This window comes from Athene cunicularia (assembly GCF_003259725.1).
Source record: "Athene cunicularia isolate RWA chromosome 17 unlocalized genomic scaffold, athCun1 chr17_part1, whole genome shotgun sequence".
In the NCBI taxonomy this organism is placed as follows: Eukaryota; Metazoa; Chordata; class Aves; order Strigiformes; family Strigidae; genus Athene; species Athene cunicularia.
In genome coordinates, this window is record NW_020799122.1 from 3,059,437 (window position 1) to 3,086,996 (window position 27,560).

General features: G+C 50.4%; 1 protein-coding gene across 1 annotated transcript in view; it reads left to right on the forward strand.

Annotated features, from left to right (window-relative positions):
* The first annotated feature begins 5,349 nt into the window (after window positions 1-5,349).
* GPSM1 (G protein signaling modulator 1) overlaps window positions 5,350-27,560 on the forward strand; it is a 57,918-nt gene continuing 35,707 nt past the window's right edge. Inside the window, exons 1-9 of the mRNA XM_026860545.1 lie at window positions 5,350-6,301; window positions 9,285-9,506; window positions 10,040-10,175; window positions 10,466-10,608; window positions 12,130-12,253; window positions 13,415-13,530; window positions 13,810-13,965; window positions 15,674-15,782; window positions 18,802-18,928. Of these exons, the coding sequence (XP_026716346.1) occupies window positions 6,126-6,301; window positions 9,285-9,506; window positions 10,040-10,175; window positions 10,466-10,608; window positions 12,130-12,253; window positions 13,415-13,530; window positions 13,810-13,965; window positions 15,674-15,782; window positions 18,802-18,928 (1,309 nt within the window). The 5' untranslated portion in view covers window positions 5,350-6,125. The remainder of the gene's footprint in view (window positions 6,302-9,284; window positions 9,507-10,039; window positions 10,176-10,465; window positions 10,609-12,129; window positions 12,254-13,414; window positions 13,531-13,809; window positions 13,966-15,673; window positions 15,783-18,801; window positions 18,929-27,560) is intronic.

Genomic DNA, 27,560 nt, shown 5'->3' on the forward strand with positions numbered 1-27,560 from the left:
GGGTGGGATTAGATCTTCAGTGATTGTTTGGCATCACGTTTAGCTGGTGGCACGAGCATCCTTGCCTGGGTGGAAGATGCTGCACCTCATCCCCAACAGAGCAGCTCTAGTTTGAGTGGTTCGCTTGGACTTGCAAGGGGGAGGACCTGGCAGAGGTGCTGGGAGCCAGGGCTCCTGCCTTCCTTTCCATCCTCTACAGCTGACTCACTGCAAGCAAGTTCTATCTTGCTGTATCTTATCTTCCTTTCTACAAAATGGGGTAATAGCTACCCTCACACCTTTGCAAAATATTTTGTGGTCCTTAGGTTGGAAAGTTTCTACGCATACCAGTTCAGCATGATAAATTGCTTCCAAAAACGCCACTTAAATGAGCAAATAACTCCCATCTGCCTTCAGTTCTCACTGTCCTCATGGATCAGAGCCATAGAGGTAGTTGTTCTGCGTGGCCCTTGGTCAAATGGGGGAGTTGTGTGCAGCCTCAGGGGAGTTGTCAAAGCAGTGGAGTGCTGGATGACTTTTGCTTTCAAGCAGGCAATGGGGAGTTTGAATTTGAATTTCTCTGACAGTGACGCAGCTTGTTGGAGCCATTATGAATTGAAACGGGGTCTTATTCAGCTCTGCTAATAAGAGGGTAAATGCAACTAAATACAGCTGTCTTCCTCACTGTCATTTGGTATTTATTAGCAAATATGCAGTGGAATTGAATCCCTTGTAAGTACTCTGCAGCTAATGGTAGATAGCAATTAACTGAAATGACTACTGTTGAGCACTGATGCTACCATCAGTGAGTGAGTGGAAGAGGAAATCTGGAGCCAGCACACAGACCCAGCGGCTTCCAGAATTCCCTGTAGTTTTCCCCACTGAATTCTCTGTTTTATGCCCTTATCAAAGACTGCCGTGAAAACTGCTTCATCTTGGTACTCCCGGGAGCTCTGGCTTGAGCAAACGCTTCTGAAGCAGCGGTAAGTGTGTGTGTGTGTGTGTGTATATATATATGTATATAATTTAATTATTTTCAGTTCAGGGGTCACTGAAAGGACTCACTACAATACTACCAGTGAAAATGTGTGGAGTGGAAACCTTCTCCCCTCCAGATGTGCTGGTGGAACAGAGCTGCCTCTGCAGCACCTCATGTTGTCAGATGTGAAGGAAACTGGCCCAGGCACGTGAAACTAATGCAGAAGCTGAGAAGGACTGGGTGCAGCACTCGTCGTTTCATCTTTGACCTTTCCTCTCCAAACAAAATAAGAGGTTTTGTTTTCTTCCCCTCACTAATAAGGTGACATGTAGGCCAAGGGGCCCCTGAGGTTCTGCCCTCCATTGACTGGAGGGAAACCAGCTTCCGTGTGCTGGTTTCCAACTACCAAAAATAGCCTGAGCCAGGCGGATTTCGTGTATATCTTGATTTGTTTGTCACCCTTCCCTTCCAGCCTGCGTTTGATACGGTGCCTTGTGGGGAAACGGCTTGTCAGGAGGGGATTAGTGCTTGGGTTGTGACGTGGGTGTGAAGCGAGGGGCCGCGCTGCAAGGAGAGCTGTTGGCGGGGTGGAGAGGCAACGCTGGCCACGTTGCACAAGAACTTGTCTCAGGAGTGAGCTCATTGAGTATTTTCATTAGTGCCCTCCCTGCAAAACAGAGCAGGTTGCTAAATGGGTGTGTTGGTGATCCGGAGGTAGGAGCCGTGCAGGGGAGGATGAGTATCGAGTAGGAGGAACTGAATGACTGATGGGTCTGGTGTCACGGCAAGGGGATGATATGTAATGGTAGGAAGTTGTAAGCACGTGTACTAGTAATAAGATTTTCTTCTCAGAGGTGGAAGCTCATCATTTGGGAGCAGGTGAGAGGCAGGCAGCTGCGCGTGTGCTGGTGGTACAATGACGTGAGCCCCAGCCTTGCCTGACGAGGAGCAATGACCCTGCCTGGGGCAGAGTAACCAGAGAGAAACTGCCTGGAACACGTTGGGAGAGTCCCCCAGGCAGACAAGAGCGGTCTAATCCAGCTCGCAGTGCTGGGCCAAGGCTCAACAGGTATCAGTCACCACGAGTAAATCCGGGCTGTGCATCAGGAGGAGCTGGGATAGCTTTTTCTCAAGCCCTGGAAAATAGACCCTTTGTGATACGCGGTGTGGACCTGGGCACTGGAGAAGCTTCGTGAGCTGTTGGTGTGGGATGGGAGCTCCCTCCGTCGTGGCCCCGTGCAGCGAGGGGGAACAGTCCCTGGGGAGCTGGAGCAGCTCCCACCTGGCTGCGTTAGCTGGTGGATCCGAGCCATCGGCTGCTTTTCACGTACAGGAGCTCTGCAACGCCTGGGAGAAGAAATTACTAAAGGGGAATAATTCCTAGCTTGATTACTTTCTTTAAGGATGTGCTGCCAGTTAATTATTTAAATGTATATTTAGTTAGTTAAGCCAGAGAATATACATTTACACTGAGCACCTGATAAACTTGATCCCTTTTTGATTGGGAAAAAAATGTTTAATTGCCCCTGTCATCAGTGCTCTGAAATCACATTTATTTTTGTATAAAATTCAATCAGATTGCAAGTAAGATGCTAAAATCTATTGCTTCATTAATTCATATCAATAGATGTGAATTATTTTTTTTTTTACTATGGTTGGGTTTTTTTGGTGGGTTTTTTTTTTTTCTGCTTTACTTCCTATCTAAAAGCTTGGGTTTTATTCCTGACTTTAAAACTATAGCAGCTCTGATTGGGAATGAATTTTGCAATCGCCCCCACTAATATGAATCAAATAGCTATAAATACATTTTTCTTTTTTTTTGTTTTGTTTTAAGGCAGTTTCACCTTGAAGGCAGGAAGAGGGTCTCTTGCCCTGCGAGATTTACAGTATTTTAAGGCAGCAGACAACTGTCTCCTAGCTCTGTCTTGTGACATGATTATTTTCTGTGCAGCTTGATGGATTTGTTGTCAGCAGGGTAAGTGCTGTGAGCAAAACAGTCCAAACAAGGCAGCCCTGCCTGTGTGAAAGGTGGGTTTGGAGTAAGACAAGTTTAACTGCTGGACACTGTATGGTCTCTCCATTTTCTGCCCACCTGGAGCAGACACGGGGCCGAGGTGCAGACCTGAGAGGTGGGATGTCACCGTGTCCTACTCTGCCTTCTGTGCCCGTATCTCCTGGGCTGCAGGAGCTGCGGCAGCCCTGAGCTTCAGGTCAGCGCGTAGCCCGTGAGCCTGCAGAATAGCTCTTGGCTAAAGTGCAGCCTGTACTGTTGTTTTCCAGCCTAGCAGCGGGAGGACAAGTGTGATGATGTCCATGCAGCGTATTTTCTTGGAATATCTGGCGAGGGTGGAGCAAAGATTTGGGGGAGAGCGTGGTGTTGGGAGGTGTGACAGTCTCTCCAAGCTTCCGAACACGCATTATGAGTAGTGTTCCCCCTTTGGGGACCTACATCATCACCCAGGTCCTAATTATAGTGCTGTTTTGACAGCAGTCATGGTGATTATGGTTAATGGCACTGATTACACCTTGTGCAGTTTGCTTTGTTTCTTACTTGGCAGTGTTGTCAGCATCCCCAGTTCCCAGGGCCATCGCTGCCTTCTCCGTATTGCTGTGTTGCTTGAAAGTGTTTGATGTGTAAGAGTCCTCACATTTTGCCTGCGTACCTTTCATAAAGGAACATTTTTGCTCTTAAGGCAAGGCAGCCAAAAGGCAATCTGTGATACAGATCATCATTAGCTGCTGTCCGACAGTGATGAATGACCCTGGGAAATGTTGTTAAAGGCAATATCTGCTCTTCTTGTTCTTTTCGGCTCTTTCTGCCTTCAGATCATTTATCCTTTAAAGAAGAAGTTGAGGAGGAGGGAGGGTGGCCCTGCCCTGTGCTGTATTGGAAAAAGACTTCCCCATCCCCGTCACTGCATGGTGGAAGGTCACCCTGTTCTGCCTCATATGAGTGTCAGAAGCAACATCCATTCTCTGGTTTGAAATATCGCAGCTGTCGCATTGATGGGGGCCAAGTGATCTGCCAGCGCTGTGCCACTCACTCCTCTGGCAGAATGCTGTGCAGATTGTCTAACTCATTTGTGGCCAAACACTGGGTTTATATTGGGCCTCTTACTGATTTTGAAAAACTTGTTCTTTCTGTTGTGTTTGCCCTTTTCCAAGTACCTTTTGCAAAAGGATCTCAGAATCACAGAATCTTCTAGGTTGGAAAGGACCCTGGAGATCATCCAGTCCAGCCGTTCCCCTAGCACAGGTCCCACCTACAGCGTATCCTTAAGCTCCCAATCCACCCTACTCTTGAACACCTCCAGGGATGGGGACCCCACCACCTCCCTGGGCAGCCCATTCCAATGCCCAACAACCCGTTCTGTGAAGAAATGCTTCCTAATATCTAGTCTGAACTTTCCCTGGCGCAACTTGAGGCCATTCCCTCTTGTCCCGTCACTTTCTACTAGGCTAAAGAGGCTCAGACTCAGCTCTCCGCAGCTTCCTTTCAGGGAGTTGGAAAGGGTGATGAGGTCTCCCCTCAGCCTCCTCTTCTCCAGACTAAACAATCCCAGTTCCCTCAGCCTCTCCTCATAGCACATGTGTTCCAGACCCTTGACCTGCTTTGTAGCCCTTCTCTGGACATGTTTGAGTAACTCTGTGTCCTTTTTTGTAGTGAGGGCTCAAAGTGCTCTGGGAGCCACCTTCATTGCTGTTTTACAGATGTGTGTGCAACCCAAGGTGTGGAGAAGCTGCAGGACTTGCTTAATGCTCCAGTTGGGAACTGATGCTGGGACTCACTGCTGTACACTCCGGCACTGTTCTGATTTCTAGATCCCAACTGGTGTCTTCAAAACTTTGTTCTTATCCAGCCAGACTTGACACAGACATGTCATCTCCACGCATTCAGAAGAAAACATTTTGCTATACATGGTATAGTCTTGCTTTGGTCTGGGACTTAAGTTTGTCAGACCTTCCTGGCTGCTTGTGGTGGGCCTGGAGTCTGGGATGTGACTTCTGAATACTTGGAAATCCTGCTTATCTGGAGGAATGCACAAGTCTGTATGAGCGGTTTGCACTGATTTAGGGCGAGGCTTAAGGGACCACTTCAAGTGAGCTTCCCCCACTCCCCATATCTTTGTTCAAACCCGCAGTCAGGGACATGCTGTGCTGTTAGCTGAAAGGTTGAGTGTGGTGGGAGAATTGCATCAACAAGCCCCAGCGTCTTAGCTGTGGAAAAGCAGCTCGTGTTCTGCAGTATCTCTCTTCTGAACCACACCATATGGCCAAGCCCAGCACCTTCAGCTTGTCAGCAGTAATTTGCTGGCTCAGGAAGGACTGAATCTTCTTTTCTGGTATTAAGATATGAATAGTAGGTGCTTGCTGAGGTGGTACAGGCCTGTGTGTCAGCAGAGAAGAAACTTAATACTCGGGGGCTGAGGGGTAGAAGGCTTTGCCTGCACAGATGGGGATGGTTTGGGGCCCATTTAAATGGGCAGGGATGTGCTCTGTGGGATCTGCCATCTCCTGCTTTTCCCCAGTCTGAGAACAGCTCAGATCATTTCTGGAACTTGCAAAGCTTCCCGGGCGGCAGATGGATGAGGTCTCTTTGGAGTCTGTCAAGCTATGAGTGCTTCTGCCCAAAGGTTGACCCTCTTTTGGAGGAACCCTGAGCTCCTCACCTGACAAGGAGAGGTTTGTAGCAGCAGAAGTCCTTCTGCTCTTGGAGCAAAGAGGCGCCAACAGAAATAACTGATGTGACCATAGAGACAAAGTGCTTTGGGAAGACACCAATTCAGAAAGGAGGGAGCTGCTTGCCTTTGATCATCTTGTGGACTCTCCTAGGGCTCTTTTCCTTTGGGCAGCACTGAAAATATGTGAGTGAATTAAGATGTTCCCTTGTTCTGGGATTTCAGCTGTGAACTCGCCCATCTGCTGCCTGAAGCCAACAGCGGATGAAGGATACTGTATTTGTTAGAGGAAAGAAGACGTTACTTTCTGTAGGTCTGAAAACAAAAGCAATGCTCCTTTCCCCTTCCCTTTCAAGGGCAGTGTACAGAGAGAAAAAGAAGTGTCCCAGATAAGCACAGTTCAAGATTCCAGCAACTTAGTGATGTTGCCCACGCAGATGGAGTGAAGACTGGAAAACAGCTGAAAACTGGAGAGCAGCGCATGTTGTATGGACATGAAGATGCCATCAGCATCTTCAAAACCCTGGGTCCTGCCTGTGAACTTAACAGAGAGACCTGTCTGCAAAATTGTTCCAAGTAGACCTCAGCCCCGCTGCTTCCTTCTGCCAGTGGGCTTGGAACTCTGGGTTTATGTTCAGAAAATGCGCAACCTGAAGAAGAAGAGGTAGGGGAGGGCTCAGGCACGTGCTGTGGGAGGTGTTGGGGCTGTAACTTGAGTCTGTCCTTATTGACTGTTTTCCCTTCCCTTTGCCGGTCTGTCGAGGTGCTTCAGGTTGGCTCCCTTGAACAGCGGATTCCTATCTTCTGCCTAAATTGCCCTTGTAGTCGTCTTAGGGACAGTTGAGCTATTGGAAGTTGTTGTAGGTGGCGTCTTTTAGTGTGCTTGAGTTGTTCATTGACCTTCAGTTGGTTCTTGTGTTGCGTGTCTGAGTGCTTTTAAGCCGGCAGTGACTGAACTGCATGTGAAGTTGCTTCTCAGAACTAGCTCTGGCTGTGGGGCCCCAAGGATGTGGGAAGGGCAGGTGGGTTTTAGAAGTGGGTTATGTTTCTAATAATAATTGCTATCCTTGACTCTTGTCCCTTTACATGACAGCAAAGGCTTGGCAGAGCACAAGGTGGAGAAAAAGCCTCCTCTCTCTTCCCCTTGTTTGCTTAGGTCCCAAACTGAGCAGTGATGTTAATTAGATAAGTCAGATACTCTGCAAAGCAGCCTGGTCAAGGACAAACAGATTTTAATGAAAGGCTGTGTGCACTGGAGGGTCATGTCACTGCTTTGGGCCTGCGGAGTTACTGCGGGAGCACCCGGAGAGTGCAAGAGTGTGCAAGTGTGTTTGAGTGTGTCAGGCCCCGCGGCACAGATTTCATACCAGCTGATGGGAGTTTGGTATCATCCCACAATGTGTCCCTCGAATTCAACATCCTGCAGCAGAAGCTCATTCTCACTAATTTTCCTGTGGTCTAGCAAGAGGATCAGTAGATAAAAGTTAAAACATTTCTAGTATTAACAGTCTTAATATTTTTATTTCCCCTATCAAGCAGAAGTTGAGGCAGGGACTGATGCTGCACTGGCACTGCAAGCAGCTTTCTTGCACAAGTAAAATAGCTGCTCACATGTAGGCTCTGCAGTGAGCTTGAAACCAAATATTTGTGTGGGAGTTTAAGGTGGGAGCTCAAATGAGGTGCTTCACAGTCCCTTTCTCCCTCTTGCTACTTGGTGGTTTTGGGGACGAATGAACAGTGAGACAGGGGAGGTCACAGGTGTGTTCGGAGGGAGAGTCTGAAACCAGCTCTTTCACCTGTTTTTTTTTTTTTGTTTGGACAGTCCTTGTGGGTTGTCCTGCTTTGGAGGATGCTGTCGGGCTGCCAAGTGTTGGGTGTTTGGAGCCATACAGAGCCAACTCAGCGGGGAGATTGCCAGGGATATGGGGTTGGATTTTACACAGTTTATGCACTACTCAAAAGAATTGGCTTTGTTTCCTGGCAGCTGAGAAAACACCATTCTGCCTGTTTGTAGGAAAAATGTATCAGGATTGATATTTCATACGTGCATCTCCCTGTGCCCCTGTGCAGCAGGAGGCAGCGAGTGCTGGGTGCAGACTTGGGCAGAGCGTGCTGGAGCGCAGACCCGGAGTGGGGGGATCTCTGCCCTGAAGTCGTTGTGCCCGGGAGGTGTGTGGGTGCGCGGAGGCAGGTTGTGCCCTCAGGGAGAGAGGCCAGAGCAGCACAGAGTGCCCTGGTTTGGCCAGCACACCCCAGTCTTGGTCCCTGGCTGCAGGGGCTGGGCTCACGGTAAGGTGGCTTTGGGGGGAGCATCTTCTGGGGCTCGGTGGGAAACTGCTCCTGGAGGTGTCAGCTGGGCTGCTGCTGTTGCAGTGGTGATGAGAAAGTTGTTCTCTTGGCGTGGCTACCACAGTCAAACGTCCTGCAAGTGCTCTTTGCCTGGGAACAAGTAGAAAACACCTTTGGGCACTTACTATCTTTTTTCTGACCCTTGCTTTTCTGACTCTATACAAGTGAGCTGTGGTTTTTGTGAGCAGATAGCCACCTCTGACCTAGATAGTTTTGACTTTTAAAAACGCATTGAGCAGAAATGAAGAAGCCAAAAAGAGCAAAGAGAAGTATCTGAATGGAGGAGCGGGAGCATGCTGTGTCCATCCACCTCACGGAAGGGCTGACTTTGCAGCTGGCAAGATATTTCCAAATGTAAGCTTTCCAACGTGCGCTGTCCCTTCTGAGAACTTTGGATACGCATGGTCTAGCAGCTGTAGTTTAGAGGACTTGGAGCACTCCAAGGAGCCCGTTTCCTTTCCCTTGAAGCAGTATTGCTGGTCTTGCTCCTCTCTGCTGGCTCGCAGAGCACTCACACTGACAGCACAGCATTGGCCATTGCCAAAGGTGTTGAGAAATGCAAGAGAGGAAAGCTAGCCCGGAGGCTAATGTGCAGAGCGCCTGTGGAAAAAGTGACAGCAGGAGAGTTAATGAAAAGCAGACATGGAGCACTGGAAGCTGCAGAGCCAAGAAATTCTGCAGAGTCCAGGGTTTTCTCTGGTATCCAATAAAAATGTGTTACAAGTTGGCTACTGCCTCTGTTACCCAGGGGAAAGCGGTGCAGGCATGAGTAGCCTGGGTACGTGGCTTCTGCACTCTGCATCACCTGAAGAAAAACAGATGCCATGTTACTCTTGTGGTATGAGTGTGTCTTGAGAGCCAGGAGCCCCCAGTCTCTTGTCCCGGTTCCCACTGGGAACCCAGGGGCTGCCCTTGGCCACATGTAGGTGCAGTCTGTAAATCTGTATGCTCCTGTGTCTCACGCTTGGGAGGCGGGTTTCTCGGAGGTGCTGAGTGCCCACCATGCCCACTGCAATCCGGTGTCCACACCTCTGAGGTGCACTAGCTGCATGTCCCCGAGTTGTTATTGCCCAAACTGTGTTAGACCTGGGGCTGGGGCCTTGGTGCTTGAGCTGAACGCAGAGAGGCAGCTGCTGCCTGGAGGGTGGCTCCCTCCAGGGTTTGTTTTTTTCTTTGGTAGTTTTTTTTCTGGTGCAGTGAATAATTAAAGATGTAAAAAGTACTTTTTAACCACTGCATAGCAGCATGGGTGCACTGCAGTCTAACTCCTCTAGAAATGACGGTCTTGCTTTTGGCAGAATGGAGGCGTCCTGCTTGGAACTGGCCCTGGAAGGAGAGCGCTTGTGCAAGGCTGGGGACTTCAAGGCTGGGGCAGCCTTCTTCGAAGCAGCGGTGCAGGTGGGGACAGAGGACCTGAAGACTCTCAGTGCCATCTACAGTCAGCTGGGCAATGCCTATTTCTACCTAAAGGAGTACTCCAAGGCCCTGGAGTACCATAAACACGACCTTACCCTGGCCAGGTACGCGCGTCAGCAGTGCTTCGTCCTAATCAGGCTCAACCTGTCTGGGCTTGAGCGAAGGCAAGTCTGTGGGGTCTGAACCCAGCAGCCTGAGGGAATCTGCCTCAGAAATAAGCATCAAAAAGTAGCCCTGAGGCATGGGGTGACTGTCTCGTGGAGAACTCTAGAGGCAACAAGAATGGGCCAGCTACCTTCAGAGCAGGAAGGTGGAGAAAGGGGTATGGGTGTGGGGAGGGTGCTTGGAGCAAGCGCAGGGCAGTGTCCAGTTCTCCCATCCCCAGGTGCTTGTTGTGAGCACGCTTGAAGTCATTAGAGCGGTTCAGATGAGACAGAAAAACAGGGAGCAAGGATCTGCTTCAAAATTTGAGTGCCTGTATGAAGCACCCCAGCCAGGCGTGTGTGCTAGGAACTGCTGGATGTGGTGTACGTACCGCGCAGCGCTTGCTGCAGCTTGAATTCTGCCTCCAACAGGTGGTGAATAGTAGTCTGTGCCTCTCTTAACACCTCTCCTCCCTCCTCTGGCCATCTTGTAGAACCATTGGGGACCGCATCGGAGAAGCCAAGGCAAGTGGCAACCTCGGGAATACATTGAAAATCCTCGGGCAGTTTGATGAAGCTGTTGTTTGTTGCCAGAGACACTTGGACATTTCTCAGGAGCAGGGAGACAAGGTAATTAGTTCATAGCATCCAACAGGAAATATTTCCTACCTTGAAAAATCATCTGTCTGCAAATGTGATACGGTGAAGGTGGGCTGTGGAAGGAGGTGGAGTGTAAAGCTCTCCCTTCTGGCTGCCCTCACAGGTCTCATGCTGCTGACAGTAACAGCTGCCATGACAGTGAAGATGGGAAAGGAAAATGTGGGCTTCCTGGCTTTGACCATCTCTGCCTAGCAATGGAAAGGTCCATACTGGGATGTGAAGTGTAATACCTTGCTGCTCCCTGTTCTTCCTCCCTTTAGGTAGGTGAAGCCAGAGCACTCTATAATATAGGAAATGTTTACCATGCAAAAGGAAAGCACTTATCTTGGAACATGGCCCAGGATCCAGGCTACCTGCCTCAAGAAGTCAAGGAGACGCTACAGAAAGCTTCAGAATATTATGAGTAAGTATTCAAGCTTGGCCAGCCCTTTCTCCTGTAGGGAACAGAGAGCTAGCCAGGCATCAGTGATGGCTGAAATGCGTGCTGGCACACCTTTGTTCAGCTTATCCCACTCGGATCATAATCTGCATTTGTGCTGTTCCTGTTCTGCTGACAGCTTTCAGGGTCTGCAGGTCAGCTGAGCTCTGATAGCCGTTAGGCTAAGGATAGCTACTGGAGGTGCAAGATGACAATTTTTACCAAGTCATGTTGGAAGCATTTCTCATAGGGGGAAATTGTTTCCTGGGCCACCGAGGATGTGGGAGCTCTGGAAGATGGTTTTTTTTGCAAAGAATGAGACTATGGGCTCAGCATTGTTGAAAACCAGGTCACTGAATGAGATTTTGCATGTGGTAATGAATTAGGAATATTCCCCTGAGATGCCAAGTTACAATGGCAAATTTAATCTCAAGGAAGGTGAGGGAGGGACTGCAAGCTTCTATAAAATTAGAGCTGTAATTCATCCTGGCATTGCCTTGGCAAAACTCACTGTAGTTTGAAGCCTGATCATGCAATTAAGGTCAGTAGTCTGCTCCTTCTCAGAGCTAAGGAAGCTGAACTGTTAGCTCCTGTAGCCCCTGCTGCTCTCTGCTGGCCTGGAGGAGAATGGATCCTTGCGTGTCTCCATCCCTGGGGCCACCAGCAGACTCCTTCACCCAAGGTGTGGTGGTTCCCACAAGGCCAGAGGCTTCCACTTGAAGTCCAGGTTGTCTTTCTCGTGGATCTGTAGTTTATCTTGCTTGTAATATCCTTTCCTAAATAGTTTTAACAATCACTCTCATGTCCCACAGAGGGAGGTCATCACCAGACTTTTGGGCTAACGTTTTTCTCCTCGTACTTCAGAGTTTTGCTTCAATAATGCAGGCTTTTTAAAGTAGCCTTTTTAAGTTAAGAGAGTGACAAGATCTTATATCAATCTCCTCATATGTGAGGATGTGACAGTGTCTATATAGAGCTCGCAGTCCTTTTTACAAAGGATGGTGCATGTAGCATAGCCAGTGGGTAAATTTGTGCCAGCTGGGAGCTCTGCGCTTCCCCCTGTGTGCTGTATATGTAAAGGGGGGAAAAAACAGGGTAAAGAAATGTGGGGAAGCTCCATGAGCAGAGCCCTGGCATGGGACTGTGGATCTTGCCCCTCTCCCAGGTTTGTCCCTGTTGTGCTGTAGGTAATCCTTTCTCCTGTGCTCCTGGCTCTCCCCTGTACAGTGAGGTGGCCATTTCGTATTTATTGTGGGATCCTATCAGCCCGTTGGCGTGTGAGGACTTGTGCGAGCAGGAGGGACTTACACCACTGGATCTGCAGGAGCTCCTGGAGCTGGAGCTGGAGTAGATCACCAGGCTTTCACCTGCTGAGGGGTGACTGCGCACAGGACAGGCAGCTGGGGCGGGGGGAGCTCGCCTTTCTTCACCATGCAAGTTTCTTCACTGCGTCTCCTGCACGCTTGGCTGTGTCTCACCAGATGTAACTGCTCTGATTTCTTCCAGGAGGAACCTGTCCCTGGTGAAGGAGCTGGGGGACAGAGCCGCGCAGGGCCGTGCTTACGGCAACCTCGGCAACACCCAGTACTTGCTTGGCAACTTCAGTGAAGCTATAGCCTTCCACAAGGAGGTAGGAAACCGCTGCACCTTCCTCCTGGGGCAGGGGCTGGCTGGCTGCTGGGGAGCTGCCTTTCTTCTCACCACGGCCCAAGTACGGGGAGATGTTTTCCTCCAGCTGTTTCTCTCCCTTGTGTGTGGTCCTTCACGTCTGGCCCTGTTGTACTAACTCAGGCTAAGCAACATCTTGCTCCAGTCCCCATCAGCACCTAATCAGCAGCTTGAGGGAAGGGTGCTGTTGGCTTGGAAACCAAAGGCGATATCTAAGGGCAAATTGCAGCTGGGCCTCGCAAGGCTTTTCTGCTCTTAATTTTCTGTCAGTCTAGATTTTAATAAAAGCAAGCCATGAATTTAATTAAGCTGCTGAAAGAGCTGTTGATCAGGAATAAATATTGCTTGTAGAACATAATAACTTTCTGTAAAGCTGTACAAAGGGGTGAGGTGACAGCCCCTGCCCCAGTTCAAATGCAATTCAGCTTCTATACCAAGTACAGAACAGTTTCCTTGCAGTGGAAGGTGGAAGGTGCTCAGCACCTTGGAAAGTCAGCCCTGTCACACCTCTTCTGCTTTGGGAACGCTGGGGAACAGCAGCCAGCAGTGCTTTGGGAGAAGGGGCTGGAAAACTCCGTGCAGGGTTTGGGACCAGGAGCAGGTGCTGCAAAGTGGAGGGTGAGAGGTGGGAGAGCAGGGGGACGTGAGAGGAGAGGCAGGACTGAGGTGTGGATGAGGGCAGAGGTCTGGGATCAGCGCAGACGGTGAGATGGGGGCACACGTGTGCTCGCTCGTTCTGTGCCACAGCACCGCGCAGGGACAGCCTCGGTCCTGCATCAGCCACATCCCTTCACAGCCTGACCTACAGCTCTCCATTCTCCTGTTTAGTCAGCTGTTAAGTACGTGCATCACTCCTTTTACACTGTAGCTAAAGACACGTGTACTGCCCAGGCTGGAGTAGGAGTTAGGAGGCTGCAATATTACTCCCACTTTTCCAGAGGTCGTTCCTGAATTGCGAAAGAGGGAGAGATTTCCTGCTTCATGTATCCCCGATAGGCACGTCCACTGCTATCTTGCTGGGTGGGAGCTTTGCAAACCAAGAAATTAATCTCTCAGAAAAGTTGCTGTGTAGGAGGAACGTGTCAGTGGCCAACTTGTACTCACTAATCCGTGTCTGCTGCAGCGCCTTGCTATTGCGAAGGAGTTTGGGGACAAGGCAGCCGAGCGGCGAGCCTACAGCAACCTGGGCAACGCACACATCTTCCTTGGGAGGTTTGACATCTCCGCTGAGTACTACAAGTAAGTGCTGGGGGCTAAGGCAGCTTCAGGGCACGTGTTCCCCGGAAATGTTGACCTATTGCAGTGAATTTGTCGGCTCAGGGGGATGCGACAAGGGACCTGAAAGCTGACCGCGTGTGTGGCGCTCAGCAGCGGCGACTAGTACAGGCACCTGACAGCCTGCAGCCTGTTACAGGCATCAACTCCAACGCAGCACGTGCCAAAGCTGTGACTTTCCTGTCCCCTTGCAGAGGTGCCCTGCAGTGACCAGGTCTCTTCATTCCCACCTGTTCCATGCAGGAAAACACTCCAGCTCTCCAGACAACTCAAAGATCAAGCAGTAGAAGCCCAGGCTTGCTACAGTCTTGGAAACACGTACACACTGCTTCAAGATTATGAAAGAGCCATCGAGTACCACCTAAAACACCTGGTGATAGCACAGGAGCTGGGAGACAGGTAAAGCGCTGCCTCGGGAGACGGTGTCTGCACTGGAGGGCTCAGAGCGCTGCCCTTCCCTATTGTTCTCTGCTCCTGGGGTTAAACAGTAGTGACATCTATTCTTGCAAAATCTTTAGAAATCTCTCAGAACCCAGGCCTTAATCCAGTCATCCATCAAAAACATGACATGATTGACACCTTTATCATGTCATTCAAACCTGGAGATTGTGCGCCTGCGTGGGCCGAGTGAGATTTCTAATAAGAGAGGGGCTTCAAGAAAATGCTTTGTATTGAGCCCCTTTGCCATGGGGCTACTGCTCTTTTAACCCAGAAGGGCCCCTCTAAAGCTCCCTCAAGTTCCTAACAATTGTATCTGCCTTAGAAGCTGTGTGGTTAGGGCGGGCACACATGCCACTTTGTTCTGTTGCTCCAAGAGGATGCTGGAAACTTCTATGTAGAAACAAATGATGTTACATAGAGCGTGTGGAGATGATAGATTCTGCTTCTCATTCCTCCTTCTTTAGGAAGTTTAGCCACTTTTTAAAATTAATATATATTTTTTGGAGTGGTGGGTTCCTTTTCTCCTGCATGCTCTCCATGATCCTGCAGCTGAAGTGACTGCAGCCACCGTGTTCAGTGCTACTGCTGCTGGCTCTTGGGAAACTGGGTGTCCTCCACTAGATGGAGCAGAGACATCAGAATGGGAGATTTGTGGCCCGATCCGGGCAGTTATCTGCTCAGAGAAGGTATAATCCCACCCAAGGGTGAATCATGCTGTGGGGGTGCAGGCCTGTGGGCTCCTGCATTTCTGGGAACACACCCTGTGAGCAGAAGGTATTGAACAGGGTGACAAGAAAAATGCTTCAATGCTGATCAACCCGCCCAAACCTCTGAAGAGGGAGTTGCAGTCATGCCGAACCTCCCCCTGCGCCCCCATGTGCTTTTTTTATCCCATCGCCCCCCACATCTGCTCGCTGGCGGAGCTGAGCAGGCTCTGATGAGCAGTAGGTCTCTGCCTGCTTGTGCAAACAGGTGCTGAAACCTGCTCCAGAGAGACCTGAGTGTCTGGCTCTGGCCGGCCGCACTCGAGGGCTGGGGGCGAGGGCTGCCCAGGGCGAGTTTCACAGTCCTCCGCTTCCCCTGGCTTCTGAAAACAAGCAGCAGCGCCCTGGGGACCTTGTGGAAATAGGTCAATATTTGCTTGGCTGTTGCACGCAGTTTCAGCTTGGGCGTGCTTCCTGGGCGACGCACGCTGGTATTCAGCAGGAGAACGTTGCATGCCTGCAGCGTTCTCTCCTTGCCACATTCTTGGTAGTATAACTCTGGGCTGTTGTGGAATAAAAAGGCTGGATGTGTGTCCCTGGAGAGGAATCCTTGCTGTGCGAGGTGGAAGCTGGACGGGGAGCTCTGGCTTCTGCTCTCAGGCTGGCGCTCACAAATGAAGCCAAACCATTCTGGGTCCTCACTCCACTGCTTAGCTTTTTGCCACTGTGGGTGCAGGCCCATTTCTGAGGCTGTTGCTCATCCCCTGATCTTACTGACCTAAGCATAAGAAGCGTTTTAAGATGCGCAGTGCATTTTTTTTCCTTGGTAGACCCTTTCTGTAGGTGAAAGCATCGCTAGGAGCTCTGGCGGTTGGTGCTCTCGAGACGGAGGCCCTGGAAGGGCTGCTGTGCTCCTGGGTTTTGCCCAGCATTGCTGTGGTTGACAGTTTCCTGTTTTGCAGGGTGGGAGAAGGAAGAGCCTGCTGGAGTCTCGGAAATGCCTATGTCTCCCTGGGGAGCCATGAACAAGCTTTGCACTTCGCAAGGAAACATCTTGAAATCTCCCAAGAGGTAAGAGAAGCTGGTTCAGATCAGAGGGAACCAGTCCTGCCTGTTGAGAGGAAGACTTTCTTTTATGCCAATAAGTTATATTAATGTAGTTCTTCTCTTGCTGTCACGGCTCTGAAAAATCCCTTGTTTATGTGCTTTTTCAGTGGTGTCTTTAGGAATTGCAGAACTTGGCTGGAAAATATTGTTTGAATGGGAGGCTCCCAGCCTTCCCCTTAATTACAGCTACTACATTTGCTGGATGTTGCTCTGAACCGATATTCCTGAGTGAGAAAGGACCCGAGAGGACTAAGTGTCTGGTCTGGCCAGGGTGGTGTGCACCAGCCAGTGTGAAGGAACTCCGATACCTTTTGGTGTCCAGTCTGTTAGTAAGACCTCGCTTTCTTGAGCACAGGGCTGTGAGATCCTGAGATGGACCTTGTGATTTTAGCTGTGGTCTGACCCAATTTGCCAGCAAGCTAAGTACCTGGAGAAAGTCACGGGCTGGGTGCTCTGAACCTGCTCTGTCTTGCACTGCAACACGGTGTACATCGGAGAAGTTATTTCCCCTCAGTGGAGCTGGCAGGGGGTCCCGGCTGTGAGGTGGTAAACTCTGGCACTGGCCTGATGAAATCAAGTGCTGACGCTGGATGAGCACAGCCTGCAGCTGGTCCTGTACCGCTGCCACACCGTTTGGGTTTCACGTGCAGAGCTACTCTGGTTTTCACAGATGTGCTTGCCCAGCTAGCTGCAGCTTTCCTAGTGCAAGAACATACGGCATTTTTAGGTGGCTCAGAAGTACAAAAAGCAAAAATTCCACTGTTTGCTCGTTCCAGTGTATTATGAGGAAATTGGCTGTGGCCTCTTTAGTCTCCCCCAGATGAAGAAATTGCCCTTTTGAAGGACTAATTGAAATCACTGTATGTAAGTGCTTTGTGTGTTCTCCTGCCTATTAGGTTGGCTAAATCTTGGGGGTAGTGCTGACATACCAGCTTAATTATGTGTTTAATTATACTTATCAGACACGCAGAAGAAATACTGTTCTTTGGCCCTGTACATTTTGGGAAAAATTAACTTTTCCAGCTTTAGTCTGGGTAGGGCTGTCACAGCGTGGGGCTGATTGCGCGGAGCCGGCTGGCAGCTGGCGGTGTGCGGGTGAGCGGTGACGGGAGGACGGGAGCAGGAGCTGGCCTGGTGACTCCTGGGGGTGGAGGGGAAACCCAGCAGGGTGGGGGCTCACAGCGTTCCCATTCTGGGGTGTTGGCTGTGACCGTGGGGCATGGCAGGAGTAGGTTACTCATGGCAGGTGGCTAATAAACTCCCCCACATCATTAATTATAGAGCAGTGTAGAGACTGTCCATTTGTGAGGGGAACCTGCATTAGCTTCTAGTGGCTAGTGATTCTGTTATAAAGCTGATGTTTTATTTTAGCTTTGGGAACGAAGTGAGCTTCTTGCGCTGTTGTGGCAAGCACGAGCTTTTTTCCCAGGGGAAACCTAGTGAAGCTAAACCTTCGCACACTGATGTTTGTAACTCACTTCCCATCACCATTTTCCCCTTCGACCCAAACAAAAATCTGGTGGTGACATTTGAATCCAAATGACATCTGCTCAGGGTAACCACATTAGAACCTGCTGCAGGGCGATCGGAGGTTACTGAAAAATTTCCTCTGGATCAGCTGGGATAAAGGATGTTGTACCTAAAAAACCTTGGAAGCTGCCCCAGCTCTCAGGCACCACTCTGGTGTGCCCCTTCCTCTCTGCATGTGGCAGGGGGCTCCTGGGAACCTGAGACATCTGAGCTGAGAGTGGAAAACTGGGCTCTTCTGTGGTGTGTGTGGTAGGTCCTGCCTAGGATCCTTGTCTTGCCAGTGTGTTCCTCTGATGTTAATAGGCCCTTGGAGAGGATCTGGAGTGAGTGGAAATAAGGGAAGCATTTAACAGAGCATCAAGGACTGCGAGACCTAACCAGGACATAGTAATTTCTCTGGAGATGATGTCAACAGCAAATCTCTTGTAATTGGCAGGGGATTTGAGCCTGATGATAAGCTGTTTGATCTGCCTCCCTTTACTAGTGCTTGGGGCTTGGTCATAAATAATGTGTGGATTTATGATTTTGTTCTAGGATGGCTCACACTGCAGTCTATCTCAAAGGACCACAAAAGAGCTGTTGCAAGGCATTTAGTAGGGAGTTGTGTCTCTCTGAGGGAACAGCTGAGGTCTTCCTCTGCGACAGAGGCTGCTGTTCCTCTGAAGATTAGGGGCTGTTTCTGAGTGACCTCTCTGTGCTCGCTGGTGATGTGCAGCACAGTAATTTTCTTGTCTGGTTAAACTTTGAGGTGGGCCCAGCGGCATGTCCTACAACTTCCCCTCTTAAGTAGCAGGAGCTGTTGGACAGATCTCTTCCCGGACACCTAACATCAGCTTCCTTGGCCTCAGGCCAGGGAGAGATGGGAATTTGGAAAAAATTTGGGCTCTAAAAGATTTTTGGAGTCTCATGTGGGAGATCACTAGGATCAACTCAAAGCTGTGTGGATCTGAGCCAGGAAAGAGGGGCTTTTGGAGCATGCAAGCCCTGAGCGTGACACTGCCCACGTGGCTGATAGTAGTGTGGCTGTCTGATGCTCAGTAACTATGGAGATACTTGAGGAAGGGGGCTGAGAGTTTCAGGGCTCTCTGCCAAGCCATATGTGGCTACAGGACAGAGCAGACGTGCCCGTTTACCTCTGTCCCAGTTCTGTAGCAGTGGGTGAGCTGTGCCCCCTCGGTTCATTGTACTGAACTCTGCAGAGCTGCCTTTTGAGACGCAGCCAGTGCACAGCACAGCACGCGTGGACCCTCTCCCAAATTACCGCTGAGGAGGAGATTTGGAGAGTTGCTTTGGTGTTGAAAGCTGGGCTGTATGGTCTCTCCGGGTGTCTCCAAGTTCTCTTTTGGCTGGCTGTATGTTTACTTATTGATAAGGGACTTGGCAAACCGTTCGCTAGGGGCTGTTTTCTTTAAAGCATGTTGCCTTCTAACCCCTGTTGGTTTTCACCCTGCAGATCGGGGACCGGAACGGTGAGCTGACGGCACAGGTGAACATGGCCCAGCTCAAGACAGCCCTTGGCCTGGGCCCCGGGGATGAGGACATGGGTACAGCTCATCACTATTCTGGCTATGAAGCACAAGGTGAGTTTCTGGGCTTTTACTGGCACTGAAGGGCCTCTCGAAAGACGGGGGTGTAGTGCGTGAGGAGAGGAGGTGTTTGCAAGTGGACAAAACAGGAGGGAATATGAATGCCAGAGCAGGATGAGGCTATCAAACGTCTTTACCAGAAAGGACACTGTGGTATGTTTGCTCAGTGCCTTCCATAAGCTGCAAGGGCAAGGAAGGATCCGCCCCAAAAAGGGCACGGAATGAGTTAATGGAATTAATCTGCATTAGGAATGAAATTCCATGTGCCAAGCAGCAAATCAGCTTTTGTCTCTTTTAAAGCTCTGCAGGGCCCTTTTAAGTGATTTGACTGATAAAGCAAGCTTTCAGAAGGTGACTGGCAGGGATTTTTGGCTGTTCTGTTCTCATTAGCACCCAAGAAGCAGCCTACAGCACGGGCTGAAGGCAGGTTGTGAGCATCAGCACGCCGGTCGCTGCCTCACCCCTGGAACACCTGCAGTAATGCCCAACTTGGAAACAAAGATGTGGCAAAACTTGGTCCAGGGTGAACGAAATGCCTTTAGTCACTTCACTGGGCCCTGGGTCGTTCTGCCTCCACTCCTCAGGGAGCAGGAGAGCAGAGCCGAGTTCTCGCCACGGCATGCTGTCAGCCTGCCAGCCTGACGTGTATCCCCGGCTCGGGGACCGTCTGCCTGTGCTGGAAGTGCCCGCTGCAGACACTGGGGGTGCCTGGCATGGGGCACTTCCAGCTGGTTGTTCTGTCGCTGTGGACAGACTTATTAATTCACACAGACGAAACTGCATCCCGGGAGGTGCTGACTGATTAAATATGACCTTGTTAGTTGCAGACACGTTTTTCTCAGGCGGTGTGTCCTCTTTCCTGGTGGTAGAACTGACGTAGAGAAGATGATGCTCGAGTTGAGGCACGGTGTTCTGGGAGGAAGAAAGGCTGGCTACTCGTGTTTGTGCTCTCTCTATTGATTTTGAAGGTGTAGCCTGCTGCGTCAGCGCTGAAGCTTTTCCTGGGAAGTCGAGGTGTGGGTGAGGGAGCCAGCGTGCCCTGCCGTGCCCCACTGGGGCCTGAGCTGTTTCCTCAAAGGTCATGTGGGCCACAGTGGCTGCCCCAGCCTCCTCTTGCACCTCAGGTCCACCTTCATAATTGCTGAGAAATCTGGGCCTTCTCTTCCTTCCTGGCACCTTGTGAGGCGCTTCCTTTTGGCAAATTATTTTGCTCTGAAAGGGGAACAGGAAATTAACCTTGATGCTGCTCCTGGGACAGAGTGAAGTGTGGAGGAGATGAGCTGATGGGGTGCCAGGTCCCTCAGGCTGGGGAGCGGAGGGGTGCAGGGCAGTGCCAAGGACCACATGGGCACGAGCACGCTGCGTGCAGAGACCTGTCTGCTTGTGTGAGCACGTTGGGTGAAGAGCTGCAGCAGAAGGGGTCGGGAGGGATTTATCTGGGAAAGGGGCTCTGCGGCTCTGACTGCGTCGCTTAGCCAGGAGTGCGCAACCTTTTCTTAGCTGGGAATAATTAAAAAAATAGAGCAAGGGGGCCTCTGCTCCCATAGCACACTCCCCATTGAATCTGGGCTTGAATGCAGCCTGCTATGGGCTGGGCTGGTGTCCTGCCGCTGGCGGGACAGTGAACCTTGGGGATCAGGAGGGTCTTGGTCAAAGCAGAGCCCTGCCTGGGGAGAGCTGAGCCTGGTGTGTGGCTGTGTCCCCCACGTGGGTGGTGGCACAGCCCCACCGGCCACATCTCACAGCGTGAGACTCACGGAGCATGTGGCACCGAAGGCTTGGGGTTTTTTTCTTAAGGCACATCAAGCCTAGTCAGTCCCGGGGCTTAACTCTGGAGGTGAGGCAGGGCAAGGCAGAGCAGCGTGTGTCCGTGGGCTGCTCGCTGCCCTCCGGTGATCCAGATGTGCCTGTGCTGTGTTAACATCTGGAACCAGCAGTGATTTTTCTCTCATCTGACAGCCAGAGCCACGCTGGTCTGTGTGTGTGATCGCTGGAGGGTTGGAAGAGGGGCTGAGCAGCCGTAGTCAGAGCCAGTGTTCGCTGAGGTTGCAGTGACCTCGTTAATCTGCGGTGCCATTGCTCACATTCCCAAGGCTGGGGCTCTCCTCAACAAAAGGACAAAGCATTCTCTGGAGGAAAAACACCAAATGACTGGGGCCTGCAGTGCAGGGGAGGGAGGGACCACAGGACCCCGGCAGGTTTCCTTGCAGAGTAGGATTTCCCCATTTGGTGGGACATGGGAGATGCTGCCCCTTGCTGGGTCCTGGGAACCCGCTGGGGAGGTAAAAACCAGCTGCCACTGGTCTGTCGTGGGCTGGGGTCGTGCAGCAGCATCTTGCCAGAGGAAGGGAGTGCGAGTCTTGCGGCGCTTAGCCATGTGCATGCTTTTACACAGACATCTCGGGTGGGAAAGGTGCTGTCCCTGTTGTGTAGAGATTTGGAGAGAGGGTAGGTGTGCAGGACAGCCTGTGGAGAGGAGCCTGGTTCTCTTGATTGCTCCTTAGCTTTTATTCTGGCTTCAGCTCTCTTATTCTGAACTTCAGTGGAGGATAAGAGAGGCCACCAAGGTGTCTCTGAGCTCTTGAGAAGAAGGGAGATGTATTTAATGGCTGCAAGGAATTCTGGTACCCTCCTGTGCATCTATTAAATGATTAGAAAAGCGTCATTATTTATCTTATTAATAGCAGCAATTTGCAGCAAGAGGAACATCTGTTTCTGTAATAGGAAGCAGGTGAGAGAGTTGAGATTCAAGTTGACTTCTGAACCAGCCGTGCCTTTTGATGTCAACAAATCTTGTGGTAAGGGGAGCTTTCAATTTTTTTTCCCCCTTCAGATTATTTTCCCTGCTTAAGGTTATAAAATGGCTGCATATTCAAAGGACGCTAAAATCATCTGATAAGGCAGGCATGTTATAAAACATTAATTTCAACAAGCAGGTAGAATAAAGTTTCAGAGCAAACTTGAGTTCTGTGAAAATCTGTACCATTGGCTGAGAAACCCTGAGCCAGACCATCAGACCCATGTCCTTCACAGGTTACCTTTGCTTCGAAGTCTTGGGCATTGCCCTCTGCCGGGGGCCTGGGGGTGGAAGGAGTGTCTGATGTTTTCCTCTGCTGTTTCGGCTCCTCTTGCTGAGCTCTTTGCGATTTTAATTAATATTCTGAGAGCAATTGGACGTCAGAAGACAAAGCTGGAGGCCAGGGAAGTGGGGCAGTGCTGCAAAAGCCTTGTGAAAGCAATGACCTTGTCAAGAAATGCAAACACAGAGAGCTTAAAGCAACAAACTGAAAGAAGCTAGAGAGTAGCTAAAACATGGAGCAAATAAACAGAGGTTCTGTTTCTCCAAACAACTGAAAACGTGGCCCTGGAAAATGATCTTGTCCTCTTTCACGCATGGCAAGTTAAGAATTGAGTATTGGTGGGCTCTTTGCCTTTGGAGAGAAATCGGGGAACTTGCTGGGGCTATAAGGGAGTTGATTTGTAGGGGTGAAGGCAACCATGAAGAAGCAGCAGTGCTGCCTGGTGCTGGGAGATGTCCTGGGGTGCAGACAGCCAGCTGTGCCCTGGGCACCGCTGCTGGGCCTGGGCTGGGAGCACTGAACGTCCTTTTCCAGATCAGTTGGTTTGGGCTGAGGCTTCAGCAAGGACTCGGCTGTGCCTGGCTCTCTGCGGGCAGCGATGAATGGCTGAGCCGAGCCCTTCCTAGGCTGAGCCGGGTGGCAGTGCCTCCCTGGGTGGGTAACTTGTGTCTCTGGTGTACACTAAGCAGGATGCTGCCTTGCAGGGTTCCCCTCTTCAATCCCTCCTCGCCAGCTCTCCCCTCTGGAGGCTGGCACCGGCTGGGGCTCACCCACCGCCAGAGGGGTGGAGATGCTGGACAGGAGGCAGAGAGCAGCCCGGGCTGGCCTTATTGCCTCTCCAAAGTGAAAACCAGCTCTGGGCTGCTTTGCTTTTGCTCTCAGCAGCGTGGCAGCTGCTGATGGCAGTGGTGGTGGTAGAAAACACTGAGCAACAGCTCTCCTGGCAGCTGGGTGTAGGTGGGGAGGGATGCAGGTGTTCCAGGAGGCGTTGGCACGTAGATGCTTTCAGAGCATTGTAAGCTGGTTCCTGGCATGGTTTCTGTGCCGTTTGCTGTAACGCAGACACTGCTGCCCGCTCAGCAAGCTCTGAGGGCAGGGCAGGGCTCGGCCACGAGACTGACCTCCTCCACTCTCTGCACATATTCTGCTGAAAAAGGGTAGGCACAGGGCTGCTCAGCTCGTTTGGGGTTCAGGAGCCTCTGTGCTGGGTACTGCTTATCCCTGTGGGAGAGGCAGCCATGCTTCAGGTGGTATTCTCAGGTGGTGAAATGGGCAGCTGAGCCTGGGTGGGCATGAAATCCCACTCCCTCCTGAGCAGGGATCGGCTGGGTGGCTTTGGATGTGGGTCTTTGCATCCCCAGTGCAGTTTTGAGCTTGCCTCCTTCACGGGAAGCTTTGAACCCCTGGATCAATTAGACAGGGATAGAAGCAATCTGCTTTTATGTTTCCCAGCCTGTTTGTTTTTGTTTGTTTGCTTGCTTTAAATATCTTTGAAGTATCTGTTAGTGCTGCTGAAATATGCTCGATTGACCAGCCCTCTCTCGATGCAGAGCAGGGAGGCAGCAGTGCTGTGCCTCGGGCCGGGATGCTGCCCAGGGTCAGGGATGTTCTTTCTCTGTGGTTTGTGCAATCCTCCTGCGGAGACAATGTGCTGGGTGACAGCCGAGGGATGTGGCCCTCTGAGACCAGCATCTTTCTGACAGCGGGACAGCCCTGCTCGCCCAGCCTGGGATTGCGGCGTCAGGGTAGCCTTTGCCTTCCGCTGGCAGATGGGTGCAGAGATCACGTCGCTAATGGCGTCAGCGGGGAACGCGACCTGTGCTTACTGGTCAGACGGAGTGAGCACAGCAATTGAAAGGGTTTAGTATCAAGTATCCTCAACTGTATTTGCTTTTTCCCCGAGAGCTGATGAGCTGCAGCTCAGCCTTTTTTCATTCTGAAAATGAAAGCCCGAGGCTGTGCTGGTTAATTGTACCTGCTGAGGTGGGGTTTTGATGGATGAGGTTGTTGACTGAAGCAGAGTAGCTTTTGGCCGAGTGGAAGGCAGAATGCAAGGTGGTCTGGTTGCTTTATTGTGCTCTAACAGATGCTCAGTGGAGCCGTAGCTTCTGAGATCAGCGGAGTGCTAGCACCAGTGTTTCCCCGTGCCTCCCAGTACGGAAGGTGTCCAAAAAGACCCGATTCTGTGGTGGCTCTTGCTGTGGTGCTTAAGGGAGCAGTGCAGGAAGGACATGGGGGGCTTCTTGGGTGAAGATTTAGGACTTCTAAAGGATGCTGCTTCATTATCTTTATAATGAGTTTTTTCTAAATCTGAGTAACCTCTGCAGTTACAGCTGTTAAATCATCCCAGTAGCACTGATTGGGGGGATGAACTTCTGAGTCATTTGGATTTAAACCGAGTAATTTAGCACTCAGTTCAGACTGCCCCAGTATTGGCTTTGTGAAGTTTTAAAATATTCCTCTCAAAGCGTTAAGAAGTATTTAATGTTGTTCGCTCATCTTGCTCTGTACACGAACCTCCTTTCCAGTGTCAATGTAAAATACAGCAAGACTTCTCAGCACACAGCAGAGGAAATACTCCAGGACTGGAGGAGAAGATATTGTGCTAATGAAACTCAGGTGCTTGTTTTATCTTGATGCCAAGGGAGATGGCAAATGCTGGGAAAGGGGATGAGGAAGAGGCCAGTTCTTGAAGCCTGTGGCAGAGAAGGTACAAACGTGGCTTTTGGCAAAGCCATCCATTAAATCAAAGGATCTCTTGTTGTGGGGAGAACTTTTTGGAAATTGTTAGTTCCTTACATAAGCTCCTGCTCTGAGCTAGGGAGCCTGAAGTTCCCTCTTGGCTGCTCTTCCAGGCTCCTGCAGCCATCCGAGCTCTGGTGTGTGCGGTCTGGTTCCCGAATGCTCTTTCCAGAGACACTTTCCTTTGGTAGCCAACGCATAGGAAACGCCTGTGGTTGTGATGTTCTTCTGTCGGACAGTACGGTATTACTATTAGGAGCAAGATGCTTCTGCTTACTGGTTTTTCGTTCAGCACAGAGCACAAAAGGGACTGAGAAGAAGAGAGTTGTCTTTCTCACCCAGCTACAATTACTTTTTAATCTTTTAAAGGTTTTTGGATGGATGACTACGGTCTGCTTTGGCACTTCAGTGAACAAGGCAAAGCCAGACCCTCAGCGTGAGTCACCGTTATCTCTTGCCTGACCTCGGGAACCATCCTCCTTCACTCAGCAGCAAGGCTGGCCCCCTGCCTGGCAGGGACAAGCACTTGGGCAACAGTCCTTTGCTTAGCAAAGAGACCTGGCTCAAGCAGAGACAGAGCTCATGAATTCAAAGCCCGGCGTGGCCAGCCGAGTCCCAGTAGCTGGAAAGTGCCTGGCTGCTGCAAGCTGTGACATTCACAACAGCATCCAGGGGGAGGGACCAAGTACATTGCCCCTCTTTTTAAAAGATTTTACTGTGAGTGTTTGATCAGCCCAAGGCTCCGACACGTGGGTTGCTCTTTCCCTGGCCCTCCCTGAGTCAGTGTTTAGGACACAGCTGCTGTAATTGGGCTTGTCTGGCTGCTGGAGATGGTGCCTGTGTTAATCACTGTGTGTCACTTGCTAGCTCAAACTGAGTTTCTTTCTGATCTCTGCTTGTTCAACGCAAGCTGATAATGGAAGGTGGGAGGTCGGGAGGCTCTGCTGTATGCTGGCAGAGAAAATCCTGCTTTCAGAAGACAGCCAGGTGTTCCTGCCAAGCCTTTCATGGCCGTTCTTAAATTAGCCCTGAGGTTACATGCCTCCTCCCAGCCTGCTCCACCCAGTTCAGTTTATCTTCCAGAAAATCCTCCTGTCCCCACAACTGTTAGTCTGTTAAGCAGACCGTTGCCTGGGGGAGGTGATGGTTATAGGAGGCCGCCTCTAGAATGGCTCCAAGCTTCCCACAAGCTCCGAGGCTTGTATCTGACTGTTAGGTGTCGCATGATTAGGTGCTCTGCATTTTCTAGATCCTGCAAATACACCCCAAAATACTTGATTCTTTAGCCCGAGTTGCCAGCACTTTATTTGCAAATAAACCTTATTCCAGCCTTGCTCAGTTAGAGAGTCGCTAATGCCTGTTGCACATGCGGGGAAAACTGGAATCAAAGATGTGCCCATTGTGGCAATTCATAATAGTTTGCAAAGCTGCAAGTTGTAAGATCACCCGGTTACTCAAAGGTTGAAGCTCTCCTGAGCTACATTGGTTCTGCCCCCACTGGGGGAAAGTAACTCCCTTGTGCCATCTCTGTCTCCAAGGAAGGACTTTTGCTCCAGGCCTTACCTCTTCCATGTGAATGATGAAGGCTCTTCTGGGCTGTGGTTCAGAGTGTCTCCTTATTCCTTCTCCCCATCCGAGAGGCCTCTGTGCTGGCTGCTCGCCCTGCGTGCTGTCAGCCCAGCGGCAAGGGGCTCCTGGTGCCGGGTGGATGTGCGATAGTGCTGTTATTTTCAGCCAGTTGTTCAGCTGTCAGACTGGATTCTGGAGGATGCGAAACTCGGGTGACACATATGCGAAGCATCTTCTGCCAAATCAAGCAGACGAGCATCTTGATTCAAAAGTAACTTCTCTTTATTACCGCATATTGTATGTACTTTTTTTTAATAGGAACAGTTTTGCCACAGAGAAGAAAAAAAAAAAAAAAAAAAACAAAACTGCAAAATTGTTATTCTGGAGAAGGTTTTTGTAGCGCTGAGGATCTGTCTGGAAGGTTGATATTTGCTCAGCTGTGTGCTGTCTGTGTGCCAATGAATACAGCATGTCAGAGCAAACATGCTGGAGCCCGATCTTCCCAGCAGAAGAGGTTTCATTCCTGTCCGTTTGGCTCCCAGTTCTGACACTGGAGAAGTGAGGACGGAAGGTCTTGCATGGCAGCAAAGCATTCCCGAGGAAGTCTGATGTGATACGATATTGAAAACAACCTCCCCGCAGCTTTCCCTAGCCCTTGGCTAGGAGTTGACTTTATTATTTTCATGTGTACAATCCTTTCTGCTGTAAGCCATACCTGCCCGTGGCTGTTGTCTAGACAGTGCAGCCAGAAAAGCCCTCAAATAACTGATGGAGAGAAAAACGTTGTTTTGCCCATCTCGCTGTATCCTCAGACACACAGAAGGGGCCAGAGCTGTTGGGATTCCCCTGGTCCTTTCCTCTCTAAAGGATTGGGGGGGGGGGTAAGCAGATGGTCCTTCCCGTGGATCGACACACAGCAGCTCAGTGCCAGCGTTTTATGGTGCAGTCATCATAAATAACTGATATTATTTGCTTTCTCTGTTTAGAGCAAAGTATTGTTCTATCCCAGTAACAACTGGGAAAACAAATGCCAGCATTTATCATGCAAGTGCTGGCAATAATAAAGGTCAAGTGGATTTATAGTGCCAGAACCCATTATGTGTTTGAAGACTAATTAAAGCCTTAAATGAGATGCTTGTCCTACCGGAGGCTGCTTTTTATTTTCCTTCTTTCTTTTCTTGCTGCTGTGATTGCTTTTTTTTTTTTTTTTTTTTTTTTTTTTTTTTTTTTTTTTT